The sequence below is a fragment of the Microcebus murinus genome, chromosome 1 (assembly GCF_040939455.1).
Source record: "Microcebus murinus isolate Inina chromosome 1, M.murinus_Inina_mat1.0, whole genome shotgun sequence".
Classification (NCBI taxonomy): Eukaryota; Metazoa; Chordata; class Mammalia; order Primates; family Cheirogaleidae; genus Microcebus; species Microcebus murinus.
The window spans coordinates 66,335,207-66,350,346 of NC_134104.1; the positions used below are offsets into that span (position 1 = coordinate 66,335,207).

At 38.9% G+C, this 15,140-nt stretch overlaps 1 protein-coding gene across 27 annotated transcripts in view; it reads left to right on the forward strand.

Annotated features, from left to right (window-relative positions):
- KALRN (kalirin RhoGEF kinase) overlaps nt 1-15,140 on the forward strand; it is a 653,674-nt gene that overhangs the window by 412,820 nt on the left and 225,714 nt on the right. For all 27 annotated transcript variants that reach the window (XM_020287048.2, XM_020287049.2, XM_020287013.2 and 24 more), the window contains exons 24-26: nt 1,448-1,514; nt 2,097-2,206; nt 14,776-14,845. In XM_020287048.2, coding sequence (XP_020142637.1) covers nt 1,448-1,514; nt 2,097-2,206; nt 14,776-14,845 — 247 coding nt within the window. The remainder of the gene's footprint in view (nt 1-1,447; nt 1,515-2,096; nt 2,207-14,775; nt 14,846-15,140) is intronic.

The following is a 15,140-nucleotide window of genomic DNA, read 5'->3' on the forward strand; positions in this document are numbered from 1 at the left end:
TGCCAGCTAACAAGCACCATTTTAAATAACAATTTATGGAGGAAAAAAATGAAGTATTTACACAACAACAAAGCCACACATCATAAGTTTAACAACTGCCCAAGTACATTGTGTTATTTAGGGGCAAAGAAGGAAAGACCTTCTCTTCAAAGATGTATAGTACAAGCTTCTCTATATTGGGGACTGAGGAGCAGTCCTATGACATTAATTTATACTGTGCTTATGGCTGCATATTCAGCTTTGTGCACATCCATTTGTGATGAGACAAGTCCTATTAAAAATAGTATCTAGACCAGGCACAGTGGCTCATACCTATAATCCCAGCACTTTGGGAGGCCAAAGCGAAAGGATCACTTAAGGCCAGAAGTTCAAAACCAGCCTGGGCAACATTGTGAGACCTCGTCTCTACAAAAACAAAAATTTCTTTTTTAATTAGCTGGGCATGGTGGTGCATGCCTGTAGTCCTAACTATACAGGAGGCTTAGGTGGGAGGATTTCTGGCTTCAGCCCAAAAATTTCAGGCTGCAGTGAGGTATCATTATGCCACTGCACTCTAGCCTGGGCAACAGAGACCCTGTGTCCCTGTCTCTTTAAAAAAAAAAAATGTCTAAATATAATAGTTAATGGGATAATCTAGGTTAGAGGTCAGCAAATGCAGGCCAAATTTGACCTACCAACTATTTTATACAGTCTATAAATTAAAAATTATTTTTTATATTTTTAAATTATTGAAAAAATCACAAGGATAATATTTCATAACATGAAAATTAGATAAAATTCAAATTTCAGTTGCCATAGTTTCATTGGAACTTATTTTTTACACATTGTCTATGGCTCCTTTCACACTATAGCAGCATAGTTGAATGGTTGTGACAGAGACTGAATGGCCCACAAATATTTACTATCTGGCTCTTTACAGAAAAAGTTGCTAACGCCTGATCTTAGTAGTTTATTAGACATCTTCTCCTAGCTTTGAAACCTCATTTAACTTATGGAACTGAGAACTGTTTGGTATAACTATACAAACTCTGCTGAACAGAAATCATCATTCTGGGAGCTATAGGAGACTCAGGCTATCTAGCTGGTGAGATAGAACATGGGTGGTCCTGCACACTGGTGCTCACATGCATGCAAACACGTGCAATTGAGAACACATGCACGTCAGCACAGGATCACAAAATGGTAGAACTGGGGTAGAAAGGGATAGAGGATATGGAACTAGGAACTAGCTGAGCACAGACATGCTGAAGGGGATACAGGGCAAAGAATTAGGGTAGTGTGACTCACAGGAAGATGCTCAAGGAGTTTTGAAGAAAGAAAAAAACACGGTAAGGCAGAAAAATAGGCCATTTGATAATGTCATAAATGCTGGGGTAGGAAAGTGAAGTTTGATGGAAGGGAAGCATCATCTCTATAACCAACTAAAAGCCTATTTGTTTCCTTCTAGGTTCATTATGGCTGAACTACTCCAAACAGAGAAGGCTTATGTAAGGGACTTGCATGAGTGCTTGGAGGTGAGTCTTGGCAGTAATCAGTTCACAGCCACATTAGGGAAATAACATCCTTGTCAGCGACAGGTCCTCCAGAGGAGCTTAGTGCTGGTGGTCTTCTCCCAGAGAGGAATGAATAAAAAAGCCAACCAGAGGAAACCTTCTCCCCGCATCAACAGTAATTATATGGGAATTTAAAGTGCTTTAGAAAAGAAAGTTTCAACTTTTCTCAGACTGAAGCTAGACCTAGGGGGAAAAAGTATATAAGGCTCTTAAATTCAAAATCAAAACCATGACACAGTCTGTGAACTTAAATTGGGTCTGAAAATCTGCATTTCCCTCCCTCCCAACTCACACGCACTCAAATCCACACACATTGAATGAATAACAGGAAGACTGGGGGCTTTATGTTCTTGCTAATGTTCAGGATAATGAAATATTTAGGTTATATTTCTTTCTGTTCTGTTTATTATTTAACCCCTCACTTTTTAAACTCTACATGCATTCCCAGTCTGAGTTTTGTCGCACAAGTTGGAGGGCCTGCTTATTTTGTCTGTATTTCATGTGGCAGGACTTGCCAGTGGTGACACTGTCACTGTCTTGCAGACCTACCTGTGGGAGATGACCAGTGGTGTGGAGGAGATCCCGCCTGGGATCCTCAACAAAGAGCATATCATCTTTGGCAACATCCAGGAGATCTACGATTTCCATAACAAGTAGGTTGGTGGAGGGTTTCAGAGGAGCATCCTTGGGGCCACAAATACCAAATAACAGGGATTCCCAAAAAGTGCATCACAGTGGATTGGTACATCTTACCTGGTAAAGTCTTACCTGGTCAATTGTCTAAGGCAGCTGCTACCAGACTTTTTCTTACCCACCCTTCTTTCTCTGCAATTGTCCAAAATCCCTGGTGGAGCGTGAGTCAAGTATTCAGCATTGTTCCTCCCCAGTGCCCCTCAGGGACCTAACTAGCAGCTACCCAAACAGAATGATGACCAGGCTTTGAGGAAACAAAAGTAGCTTCTCCTCATTAAACCTTGTGGGAAATCCTGACATTCATCTGAGGCTAACCATTCTACCTTGTGCTCTTTGGGTTTCAGATTCCACTGGAGTTTTCTCTCAACCCAAACATTTCCTCCATCCCCACCTTGTTTTGTCTAGAGGGGAGAACATTAACTGATACTCTGTCTTGTTGAAATGAGTAGAACCATAAAGGCCTAAAACCTCACAACTTATTTTTTCCACCTTCCAACTTGATTTAAAAATCTTTGTCACGGTGTACAAAACAACGCATTCTGTTATTAACAGAGGGTCAGCAAGAAAATTGGTGTGATCAGTTATGTAACCAACCAGTGGGAATAACTCTGTTTCCAAAATATAAGTAGAGGGACTCACATATTGGCATAAAGTCCTAGAGCTCTCTCAGGGCCCTGCTGCAGAGAAGCACTAAGTTGGGTGTGTTGAGGCTTTTGCTGAGTCGAGTAGGCATGCTAGAGGTAGAAGAGCCAGCTCCAAGAGTTCCCGAGGAGGCCATGTGCGTAGACTGATGTAGCATCTACCGCAAGGCAGAACTCTGCAACAGTACTGTCCAGTGGAGCATGATGGAAATGTTCTACACCTGAACTGCCCTGTACAGTAACCACTAGATTATGTGTGGTTATTGAACACTTGAAATGTGGCTAGTGCTACTGAGGAACTGAATTTTTAATTTTATTTAATTTTAATAAATTAAGATTTAGATTTAGATAGCCACAAATGGCAAGTGGTTGCCGTATTGGACATCCCAGCTCTAGACAATGAAACAGGTATGGCTCTGTGCTGAAAATGACCAAGAGGGAGGCAAGAGTTGGGTGTAAAAAGATGCTGAGCTCTAAAAGGTCTAAAGTTGAAATAAGGGGTGGAGGGTCATTCTCTCTTGTCATCTCCTGATGTTTAATCCCTGTATGTCATCAAATGTCATCACTTTAAAGAGAACATAAAATATATAGATTATAACACATTAACCTTGTCAGATTATTAAAGCAGGAAGCTTTAGTAGGAAAATACTCCTGACTTTCTGGAATACTTAATAAAAGTTACCAGCCTTCTTTTTAATCACAATTTTAACTTTCCCCTTTTGGTTTGGAAATTTCCAGACATCAAAATATTCTGTTCTCATGTTTATCTTTCATAAGATCCCAGTAAAACCATTCCTGACCATTGATCCCAAATTCCATCATCTGAGTCCAGCTCAGTGTCATCCTATCTTCCCCAGGATATCTCTGCAAAGACACCAGAGTGGCAAACGTTGAGTTCTGCTACTTTACTTTCCTGGCTTATGGTCTTTGGGATTTCGTCAACAAGTCCCACTTACCCCATATTCTCATCAAATTAACTAAATGTGGAAGCCTAGAGATCACAGCATGCACTTCCTGTGAGCCCTGCTTTTGCCAAATCAATTTATAAGGGGAAATAATATTCATTTCAAAGTTGACCAATCATGACAAAATATTTAGCTTAACCATGCCTCTTATTCTGGTTTCATGATACCGCTCTAGTAAGTTTTTTATTTTTATTTTATTATTTATTTCTATGTATTTAGGAGTTTCAGTGCAATTTTGTTATGTGGATATACTATGTGTCAGTGAGGTCTGGGCTTTTCGTGTACCCATCACCCGAATAGTGTACATTGTACCCAATAGATAATTTTCATCCGTCACCCCCCTCCCACCCTCCTACCTTTGGAGTCCTCACCATCTGTTATTCTACTCTGCATGACCATGCATACCCCTAGATTAGTTCCCACTAAGTGAGAACATGCAGTATTTGATTTTCGTTTCTGGGTTACTTCATTTAGGATAATGGCCTCAAGTTCTATCCAAGTTGCTGCAAAAGACATTATTTCATTCTTTTTTATGGCTGAATATCATTCCATGGTTTATATATCACATTTTCTTTATCCACTCAGTTGGTTTTTTAAATAACTGAAAATCTACCTGTGAATGACAATATAATATAATTATATTGAATTATATATAACAATATATATATATAGAATTCTATATATATAGAATTATATATAACAATATATATAATTCTAAGAAATCCTTTAAAAAAATAAAATAAATCAAATTAAACCATCTCAAATGCTGCATTCTGGAGGAATAAGGTTAGTATTGAGAACTCAGCTACTCAGTGCATGTTACCTATTTAGGACATTATGAAGAAACAAGGAGGAAATAAAAACTATCCTCTGAGCATCCAAAAGAGATGTCACAAAGATTATGTTCTTGTGTTTTCATAGAAACAACTTTCCTCCCTAACAACCACTTTACCTCTTAACTATGTAGTTTCCAAGCAATTTAGGAATCAAGAACTTGAGTGACTCAAGATCTTATGAACTTGAGTGATCAGCCTAAAGTAAGACCTGGCAGGAAAGAAGACAGGCAAACTGCAAAAAATATAAAAAATTTTTTAAAAAATAGGCAATTGGACCAAAAAATTCTTAGTGGACCAAAATATTCAGTATTGATGCAAACCATCCTCTACCCCACTATAGAGCCCAACACAGCCACTGTATTACAGTATAGCATCATAATTGATGTTAATAATAGCTCTGAATCATTAATATGTTCTGCACTAAGAGCAAGGAACTCCATGATGCATTAGAAGGCTATCGACTAAAAAAATTAATAATTTAAATTATCTATAGTTTAAGGGAACATCTAAGAAAATCAAGCTTTATATTAATTTTCTAGAGGATCTGGAGGCTAAGGCTTTACTGTGCTTATACTGTGTGCTTTCAATTTATGTCATACAAATTTTGATTAATGGAGAAAACACACCTCTAAAATCTCTAATAAAGAGATAAAGTGGCAATTAAGCCAACTTAGAAAATGCAGAAACTATAAATTCCATAAGGGACATGTCTTTCACTGCACAACCAAGTGCCTGGCACATAGTAAACTTTCAGTAAACATTTGTTGGGTAGATGGATGGATGGATGAACAAATTCTTAATAGAAATAAAATTACAACTTAAAGATTTATGGCTAATGCCATTCAAGTCATAATTCAATCTTTTGTTTGTGAAAGTCTCAAGATGGGGAAAACCATTAGGTATAATTGTTTCCCATCCCTGTCAGAACCTTATAGAACAGCTAAATAATTGAATTTCTTAATGAAAGAGTTTCTTGGAAGCTTCTTAATGGATGGATATATAATTGTCCTAACACTCTATTCTTCAGTAATACTTTTCTGAAATGGTCAATTTTTAATCTGGAAAAATCAAAGGATTTTTTTCAATCCCATTGTTTGTATATTTCCAGAGTTGCAACTAAGTACTATCTAACAGAGAAACACATTCCTCTCATTTCTAGTTCGCAGCTCAGTGTTATCTGCCTATACACCAGAGAGAGTATGGAAGAGGGAGAGGGAGGGAGGAATATTGGGAGACCGAGACTGAGAGAGAGGGATTGAGATTGACACTACCTTGCTAACCTAATTAACTAAGTCACTAGGAAATTAGCACCTAGACCAAGGGTTTTATGATGAATACGTTACATATCTCAGATCAATAATATTGAACTGTGTGTGTGTGCATGTATGTGTATCTCAAGTACCTTTATCTATATAGATATTGAATGAAGAAATTCCCAAGCACCAAAATTTCTTTAAAGAACAATTCAATGTGTAGAATTTGATACCTCCAAGCAGTAGTTTTAACACAAATGGAGTGTTGAAGTGGAATGATACCGTTTTGCCCTCCCACTCTCCCCATTTTGAATTATGTCTCTCTCCTATAGAACTAAATATAAAGATCATGACATTTACTTATCTACACAAGACTTAGACACATTTCTATTGTGTTTTGCTGAGCACTCAGAAGAGTCTATTCCATAAATAGGTCTCCCAAACAGTAAGAGTTTTGTTAATGCAGTCTCCCCACTTTGCCCGACTATACTTGTAATTTAAGAAAATAATTTTTCAGCTTGCCTTGATTGTTAGATTTGCAGCTTTGGTAAGGACAGCTTTTTGCTTAAAATGCTCATCACCTTTAGTTAAAACTTCTTTCGTTTGAGTTATTTGGAGATATGGTTGTATGTGAGTCTGAGCAATAACATTTTTATAAAATATGTGCTGTCAGAGCTCAGAGCATCCTCTTAATCATCAAGTTCAACCCTCTTCACTTACAGATAAGGAGACTGAGACCCATAAATGAGCCAATGTGTGACACACACACCCCATTCCTTAAAGATCAGACATTAGATTCCAGGGATTGTCTCTCCCCTTCCCCTACTCCATAGGCCACCAACTGTGGCTGCCAAATCTGGCTAGTTCGATTCATAGCTAAGCAGCTTCTACATGGATCCCCAAATTTGACAAACATTTCCACCCATTTCTCTCACTGCTATGTCATTCTGGGGCTACACCCCTGAAATAAATCCATTTTCAGCAAGGGTTGGAAAGGCAAGTTGGGGGCCAAGAACCAAGGCTAGATGTTCCTCCTGCACACTCCCTCCCTCCAGGCCTGGCTGGAAGCTATCAGATTGGACCTGGGCCACTTGCCACTGTTCTCCTAGCCTGGAGTTCTCCGCCCAAGGCTGAGGGAGCAGAGCCAGAGCTGGGTGGGACTGAGCTGGGGGTCCTGGCCAGGCCAGCATGGCCAGGAGCAGTGGGTGGTAAGCAACAGGGGTAATAAGGTAGGGGAGAGGAGGATGCTCCAGTGAGCAACGGGACCACAGCCACATCTCAGTCATCCTCCCAGAGCACCTCCTTATGGGCTAGACCTGTGGTAGTGTAGAGATGAAGCTGGTACCCAGCAATGAAAGAAACCCAAGCTCTGCCCTCTGAGTTCCAAGATGACGCTCCTGTGAGAGGGTGAAGGTGGGTCATAAATGCAGTTCAAGGAGCAGAGAAAATGGCCTCAGTTGGAGCAGTAGGAAAGGCCTCCTGGAGAAGGGGGCATTTGAGATAGAATTTAAATAACGGGTGGGATTTTTACAGGCAGAGACAGCTCCCTGGATGACAGAATAAAGTTTGAACAAAGGTCCTTTGAGGGAGGAGAGTGGTGAAGTCTAGCGGGGAGGCTGAGCAGTGGGGAATGAGCAATTCCCCATTGCTCATTCACAATGGGGAATTAGTGAGTGAGACTCGGCCCTAGGTCATGGGGTGTGGGGAGAGGTCCAGTTGTCATTTCCATTAGGGTGGTGGGTGGAAGAATCAGAAATGGGTGGGAGGGACACAAAGGAAAGGAGGGCAGAGACCGAGTGAGGTGGGGAAACAGGGTGAAATACCTAGATAGAGTGTGAGAGTGAACGCTGAAGTGGGTGGATAGTAAGGGGGAAGATAGAGATAGGGAGGAGGGAAGCAGTAGGTGGGGATGGAGGGATGGATGGATAAATATGTAGGTAGAGATATAGGTAGATAATTAGATAGATAAATATGTAGGTAGAGCTATCCATCTAGAGAGAGAGGCACTAGGGGAAGGAAAGGAGATGAGGAGAGGGAAAACGATGGATAAAGACCTAGCCCTCCCTGGGGCTACCATCCTATTGCAGGCAGGAAAATGAGCAAGATAGTGTTTTTCAAACATCTTTTATCAAGAACCAAAGAAAAAGATTGTCTGTTATGACCTGATATACACATGCTTATATGCTATATGTAATTGGGAAATTTAATGTTGCAAAACAACACTATGTATGATGTATTTTGTGTTAGGTTCTATTTCTTCCTCACCTTCTTTTCTTTTTATGCTGGTTGCCACTCATAAATTGATTTTACAACCCCTTGAAACACAGTGAGTCGCTCCACAGCTGCACGGCGGGGCACTGGCTCCACCAGGTGGTGAGGACGAGGACGCGCAGCTCACGGCCCCGGGGCAGGACCTTCTGCTGCAGCCTCTCCACTTCTCAGCACACACACCTTTGCTTAAAATGTGTGCGTTCTATGCTTTCTATGCTTCTTCCCCCACCCCAAATGTCTTGAATATTAGTTGTATACTAGTAAATCATAGAATTACTAAATCTTTAAGGATAGTCTAGATCTGTTCCCTTGTTGTATAGAAACTGGAGCTTACAAAGGTTTGTGACCTGCCCACACCAATTAGTGATACAACCAAAGAGTTCATCTGTCATTTTCTAAATAGTCAAATGTTAAGGAAAGAAAAAGGGGAAGACCTGTTATGATTTCTCTCAGGCTTAAAACCACACTCTAAGGGATAACTACAGGCCTTACAGCCTGTAGAGGGCCCTATGAAAGTGTGGCTGTGGTCTTGTTATTGTTGTTTGTTTGTGTTTACAGTAAGTTGTCAATATTGGGTCTGATTATAGATATTGGGGAACATCCAAAGCAAGACAACATTTCAATGTTTGATTTGGATGTGTCAAAGTAATGTTAATTTTAGTTTCACACACTAACTTCTTAGCATCTCTGCCTAGTTGCTGAACAGCACCTTAATAGATATGAATAACATGAAAGGTGAGATTTTTTATATTTTATTTTAACGTTAAACTTGGTATATATCTGGACAAATAAATTTTTATTTGATCACAAAAGTTAAACAAAATAAAAAAAATATTGGCAAAATATATTCAACAGGTAGCAGTGCAGCAAGGTAAAATTTTGCTGCTTGAGGTTGGAGGCTGTGGGTGAGATGTGCTATGTGGGAGTCCAGCCCTGCACATTTGGGGTTTTTTTGTGTTTTTTTTTACAGGTTGTAGTTCATGTAGTTTGAGAGCCCTGCACATTTGTACCCCTCATATGGGCTAAAGTTTCTGGTATGAAATGGAGGGACAGAGCCAGGTGATTCTTGTGGCTCAGCGGGGTGATCAAACTGTGCTGGAACTGTTCCATAAATAATCCAGCATCTTCCCCTGAATGTGCATGACTCTCCCTAGTTTAAAATCTGCCCAAATGTGCTAAGCAGCTGTTTTAGCCCTGCAGTCTAGAGCCTCTTATAATCGAGGTTCTGAATCTGTCTGATCATTAGTGGATTCCTTAGACATAATATCTAGCTCCACTTGTCTAAAAGCAATTACCCAGTCTTGCCTTGAAAAGCAGGCAATGTTCTGGAATTTCTGTAAATAAGTGATCCTGACACCATTCTCCTTGCCCTATTTCCAACTTAACTTTTAATGTATGCTCCTCGTTATTCCTCCTTTCCCCCTTGCCACAGCACCCCCTCTGGTATTCCAACAAGCATATGCACATGTACACACTGGTCATCAAATCGATGTTCCCCTTTAGGTGCAGACTGCAGACTACATCCTTGATGTAAAAGTCTGTCTGCTGGACAAGGTTGTGAGCCCTCGGTGAAGAATACACTTCCCCAGAAGCAGTGAGACTATAAACCAACTTTACCTTTAGAGAGAATAACAAAATGACTTGGGCACCTTTGGAATGATGCTGTTTCCATAATAGTTAATGACAAAATTCAGAAAGCTTTCTATCAATAAATGCTAAAGGTTTCATCTCCTGGGATTCTGTACAAAGCCAAACAGAAGCATTTTCCTCATAAAGTAACTGTATAATATAATACATTGTAAAAAGTTAAGAGTAGTATCATTGCTTAGATCTTTACATTTCTTTAAAAGTTTTATTTCTGAAAGAACTCCAGTCAGTCCCACAAACACTCAAAATACTTGCTTTGTTCATTCTTCTTCATTTATTACATGTAATTATTGGAATGGTGAGGGCCAAGTTGTTGCTGTAAAGCAGCTGAGGTAGAATGTTCCATCATTTGTGGAGAGTGTTATGAGATATTGTGCTTTAATTTAAACTCATCATATTGACTTGAAGTAAGAGGAATGATATTGATCAGACTTATATAATCTTTCATCTTTATAAGCTTCAAATTAAAAAGCAAAATGGAGTTTAATATTGCCACTTACCTTCAACAATTACATTGAAATGGTAGTGAATATCTTACTCAATGTTATGAATTGATATGCCCAGCACAAACTATTTTTTTCAAATTCTCAGATTTCCCCCCCTAAATTAAATCATAAAGGCTTGATGTAGGCTTTGCCATCTGGAAGCACATTGGAATCTAGGACAGTTGCCTTCAAAAACCAATCTATAGACTGGGTACATTGGAATTACCCAGGCAGCTTTCTAAACAATGAGGTTGCTCAGATCTCAACACCAGAGGGCAATGCACAGTTAGGTGTGGGGACCACTAACTAGGGTTTTCCAAGAGTGTTCCTTGAGACAAAGTCTGATACTCCCCTAAAAATATTATACTCATAGAAGTTTGAAAAACACTGCATACTTTATCTACTTCAGAGATTTATATGTACCTCATCATATTACAGGATTTGGGGAGTCCTACGGTGAAGAAACCAGCTTAGCCCAACATTTCCAAACTTGAATGATAGGTAACCTTGGAATCCATTTTTTGTATAACACTCAATCAAGATTGTCCCAGGATGTGACTTTAAGGGGAAGGTAACCTGCTATAGATTTTTCAACAAGGGCCAGATGGGAAGGGGTCCCCTGGATGTAAGTCTCCAGGAGTGGGGAAGAGTGTGAGATATGTGTGTTTATCAAAGAGAATATGACCTTATTAAGATTGAGGGCTGGGCACAGTAGCTCACACCTACAATCCTAGCACTCTGGTACACCAAGGTGGGATGATCACTTGAGCTCAGGAGTTTGAGACCAGCCTGAGCAAGAGCAAGAGCAAGACCCTGTCTCTACTGAAAATAGAAAAATTAGCCGGTCATGGTGGCACATGCCTGTAGTCCCAACTACTCAGGAGGCTGAAGCAGGAGGATCACTTGAGCCCAGGAGTTTGAGGTTATAGTGAGCTACAATGATGCCACTGCACTCTCCCCTAGAAAGACTGTCTCAAAAAAAAAAAAAAAAAAAATCAAAAGCACTAATCCTAAAGAACTTCCTTTTCTTTAGTATCTACTGTGTGCCAGGCACTGGGCTGGATTCTTTTTACCTGTGAATTTATTAAATCCTAACAAGAACTCAATGAGGTGGCAATTTAAAGATGAGGAAAATGAGACTTTGGAAGACCCCTTCACAACTGTGACCAAGTGTGAACTCTGGTTCTTTAATTTGTGCCTGGTTGTGGGAAGAAAGGACAGTGAGACCTGGGATTAGTAAGGGTGGGCTAGGCTGCTGTTAAAACCTTCATTTTACAGAAAGGCATGAGTCATAGGAATCATAAGCTATATGTTTAATTCTGGTTATAGTGTTTACGTTTCCTGAAAATTTTCAAACTTAGTATCTTCCCATAGGTTTTTGGTAGCAGCTATCACGAAAGTCAGGGTATTGCTCTATTTAAAAATCAGTAGGATTTTTAATAAAATTGCTAGCACTGTCTTTATCTGGATCAATGATCAATTCTGTAGGTATAATTACCAGTTTCAAATTAACCTTAAGAGACTGGGCCAACTGACTGTGGGTCACAAGTCAAGAAAAGAGGGAAACTTTCCCTGAGTCATCATGGACATCCTCACAACTTCTGAAACAAAGATACAATTTTATATCCTGTGTGGAATGTCCTGGATGGCTGTTTTAGCATTTCTTTGACTACCTTTAAAGGCAAAGGGCCAGTACACCACGGGGGGTCAGAGTTTAGGGGACTGGAGTGAGGATAATAATAGTTGTGGATAAAGAAATCCTGGCAGTGGGGATGTGGAGGCTTCCTACAAGCTGAGAGGATTTATCCTCAGTTCCCAGAGCTTCTGTATTCTCTCCTTTCTTCCCTTTCTCTCATTCCATGCTCTTTTTTCCTTGTAGGTCCACCTTTCTTTCAAATACTTCATTTTCTTTCATCAGTCCTTATCCTAGAAGAGCTCATCAGATTTCCTTCCCCTACTTGCTAACCTATTCCAGCCCCTTCTCAGGCTCTACTCAGCCCACCCTGGCTCAGGGCTAGATTTCCATTCAGTGTCTTCACAGATTTATACTGAAGGCCAAAAGGAAAAATGACCATGCAAAGACCATCTCAGCATAGCACCTTCTGAAAATATTGTATATTATATTGTGCCGTGTTCCTTGGGACAAAAGGCCATATGATAAACATATTTTAGAATTCAGTTCCAAAGATTAAAAAATAATATATTTACATATAAACATTTATATGTGCAAGTGTACATGTGTATGTTCGTGTGTGTGTGTGTGTGTGTGTGTGTGTGTGTGTGTGTGTGTGTGTAATGAAGAACCAGATTGCCTCTTTTTGCAACAAGAGTATGTTTCTCTTTGGGCCTTGAACTAAGTTTGATCTTCAATTATAACATCATATAGTATATTTTCCAATTTCTATTTTAGAGGTCACATTAAATACATAATAAATTAAATGTGTCACCTGTAGTCCTTTGAAAAGTAGCAATAAATATGACACCATATTGATTCTAAGCACTGCATAGTTGCATTTCTAAAACTGAAATTGCACTGTAATTACTCCCGCCCCATGATTCAGTCAGGAAACTCTAAAATTCACACATGTAAGGGGAAAGATGATTATTGCCAAATGGGTACTGCTGGGAGTTCCCAGAATTTTTTAAATTATATTTTTCTTATTACTAAAGCAATGCCCATTTATTGTAGAAAAAATTTAAATTCCAGATGGACAAAGAAAAAGTCATCTATGATTCCACCAATCATTATTAGCATTTTTTGCTTTCCAAATGACTTGCCAAATATTTTTTAGTTACACATACATATTTTAAAGCTTCAAAACATCTTTCTGTATATTGAAAAAAGAACACATGTAACATTAACATGAAATTCATAACCACTTATAATTAATTATAAGATACTGCCAAAATATGTGGATAATAACAGACAGAGTAAGTCAAATCAAAATTTATTTTTTTCCTATGGTAGAGGTAAGTAGTGGAATAATGCAGAACCATTTTATATCTTTTAATTTAATTTTTGAAGGTAATACATTGATATGATTTTAAAATCAAAATTAAATGGAAAAGTAAACATCAAGAAGTCTCACCCACCACTGTCTTTCACCCTATTCTTTTACCTGGTTCCCCATGGTAATGACTTTTGTTAGTTTCTTGGGCCAGAAATAAGAATGTAGTCTACAGCCATACCACCATGAACGTGCCTGATATTGTCTGATCTTGGAAGCTAAGTAGGGTTGGGGCTGGTTAGTACTTGGATGGAGAAATAAGAATATATACTCCCTGCTTAGACAAAGATAGCATATTATATACATTCTTGTGCACTTGCTTTTTCCATTTACCTTGTCCTGGAGTTCTTCCATATGAAAAACATAGAAAGCTTTGCCATTTTATGATAGCTACCTAGTATTGAGTTATGTGGATATACCATAGTTTAAATACTTTTTTCTCTACAGATCATCTTTTGCTGTTATAAAAGGTATCATAATTAATACTCATGTAAAAATGTCATTTTATACATATGGATAGAACTATAGGAAAATTTTCAGAATTAAAATTACAGAGTCAAATGATAAGTACATTTATGATTTTGATAGACACTATCAAATTGCTCTTTATACAGACACAGCATTTTCCATTTCCATCAGTATGTGTCCCAGAGCCGCCTCATAGCTATTTTATATTTGAAAAATGTTTTGTGATTTTTTTAAAAAAGCAAATTCCATTCTGATAATGCTGGCCTGTTAGAACTTACATTCTCTAAACTGAAACCAATTATTTAATACATTAATATGAAGTTAGTATAATTATTTCTATATTAACATGGAAAGGAACCATGTCACAGATATCCACACTGGCAGATAATTCACTAGGAACTCAATTCAGCTTTGGAATATATATTGTGACTTCTTCCCCTGTTAAATTTCCTTTCCTAATGGTGTCTGTATCATAAAACATTCAGTGGAACTCGTGGTTTTTAGCATAAACTAGCTACTGGTGGAAGAAGGCCATCAAGAATTAGGAAGAGACTAGGGTAGGATTAAATTTTTTCCTACTTTATCTCTGGGATCACAGGTTTATATTTTGAAAAATATCTATGATGTGTTCAGGTCACTTATATTAAAAAAGGTGCTGATAAAATAAAAGGTCTAACACAAGTACAATATTTCATTATTTATTTTCACCCCAAGAAGTATGAATGTCTGAGAAAAAGAATATTGTTTTAAGTAGCACTAATTAATCAAGTAACTTACATTTTAATGAAATTAGTTCTGACATATTAAAAACTGTACCTCACTACATATCACTTAGAGAGTAGAGAAGCCACATGTAAATGATTGAGAGTTTATGGCTGTGCTGGCCTTGGTACGATCCTCTGAGTGGTTTCAGCTATACACAGGTGTCTGATTCAACCTTTCTCTCCCCTTGCAGCATCTTCCTCAAAGAGCTGGAGAAGTATGAGCAGCTGCCTGAGGATGTGGGACACTGCTTTGTGACCTGGGTAACCGACCTGAAATCCTTCTCCTACTGTCCATGCCTCCAGGAGTGCACGTGGCTCTACTCTTCAGTGCCTGACCTGAGGATTGGGGTCGCTGCCAGTCTCACACAGGGCCAGGGCTATAGAGAGGGGCCAGGAATAGGCCTGAGAAAAGCAGTTCATCACCAAGGAGCAGAGCTTTCCTTGGGAAAAGTTCTTAGACATCATGTCCAAGCTCCATCATAAGCTCCTACATAGTATATAGTCCCTAAATTGGTTTCAGAAAATCTTTGGTGGTTGGATAAAATATACACCTTTT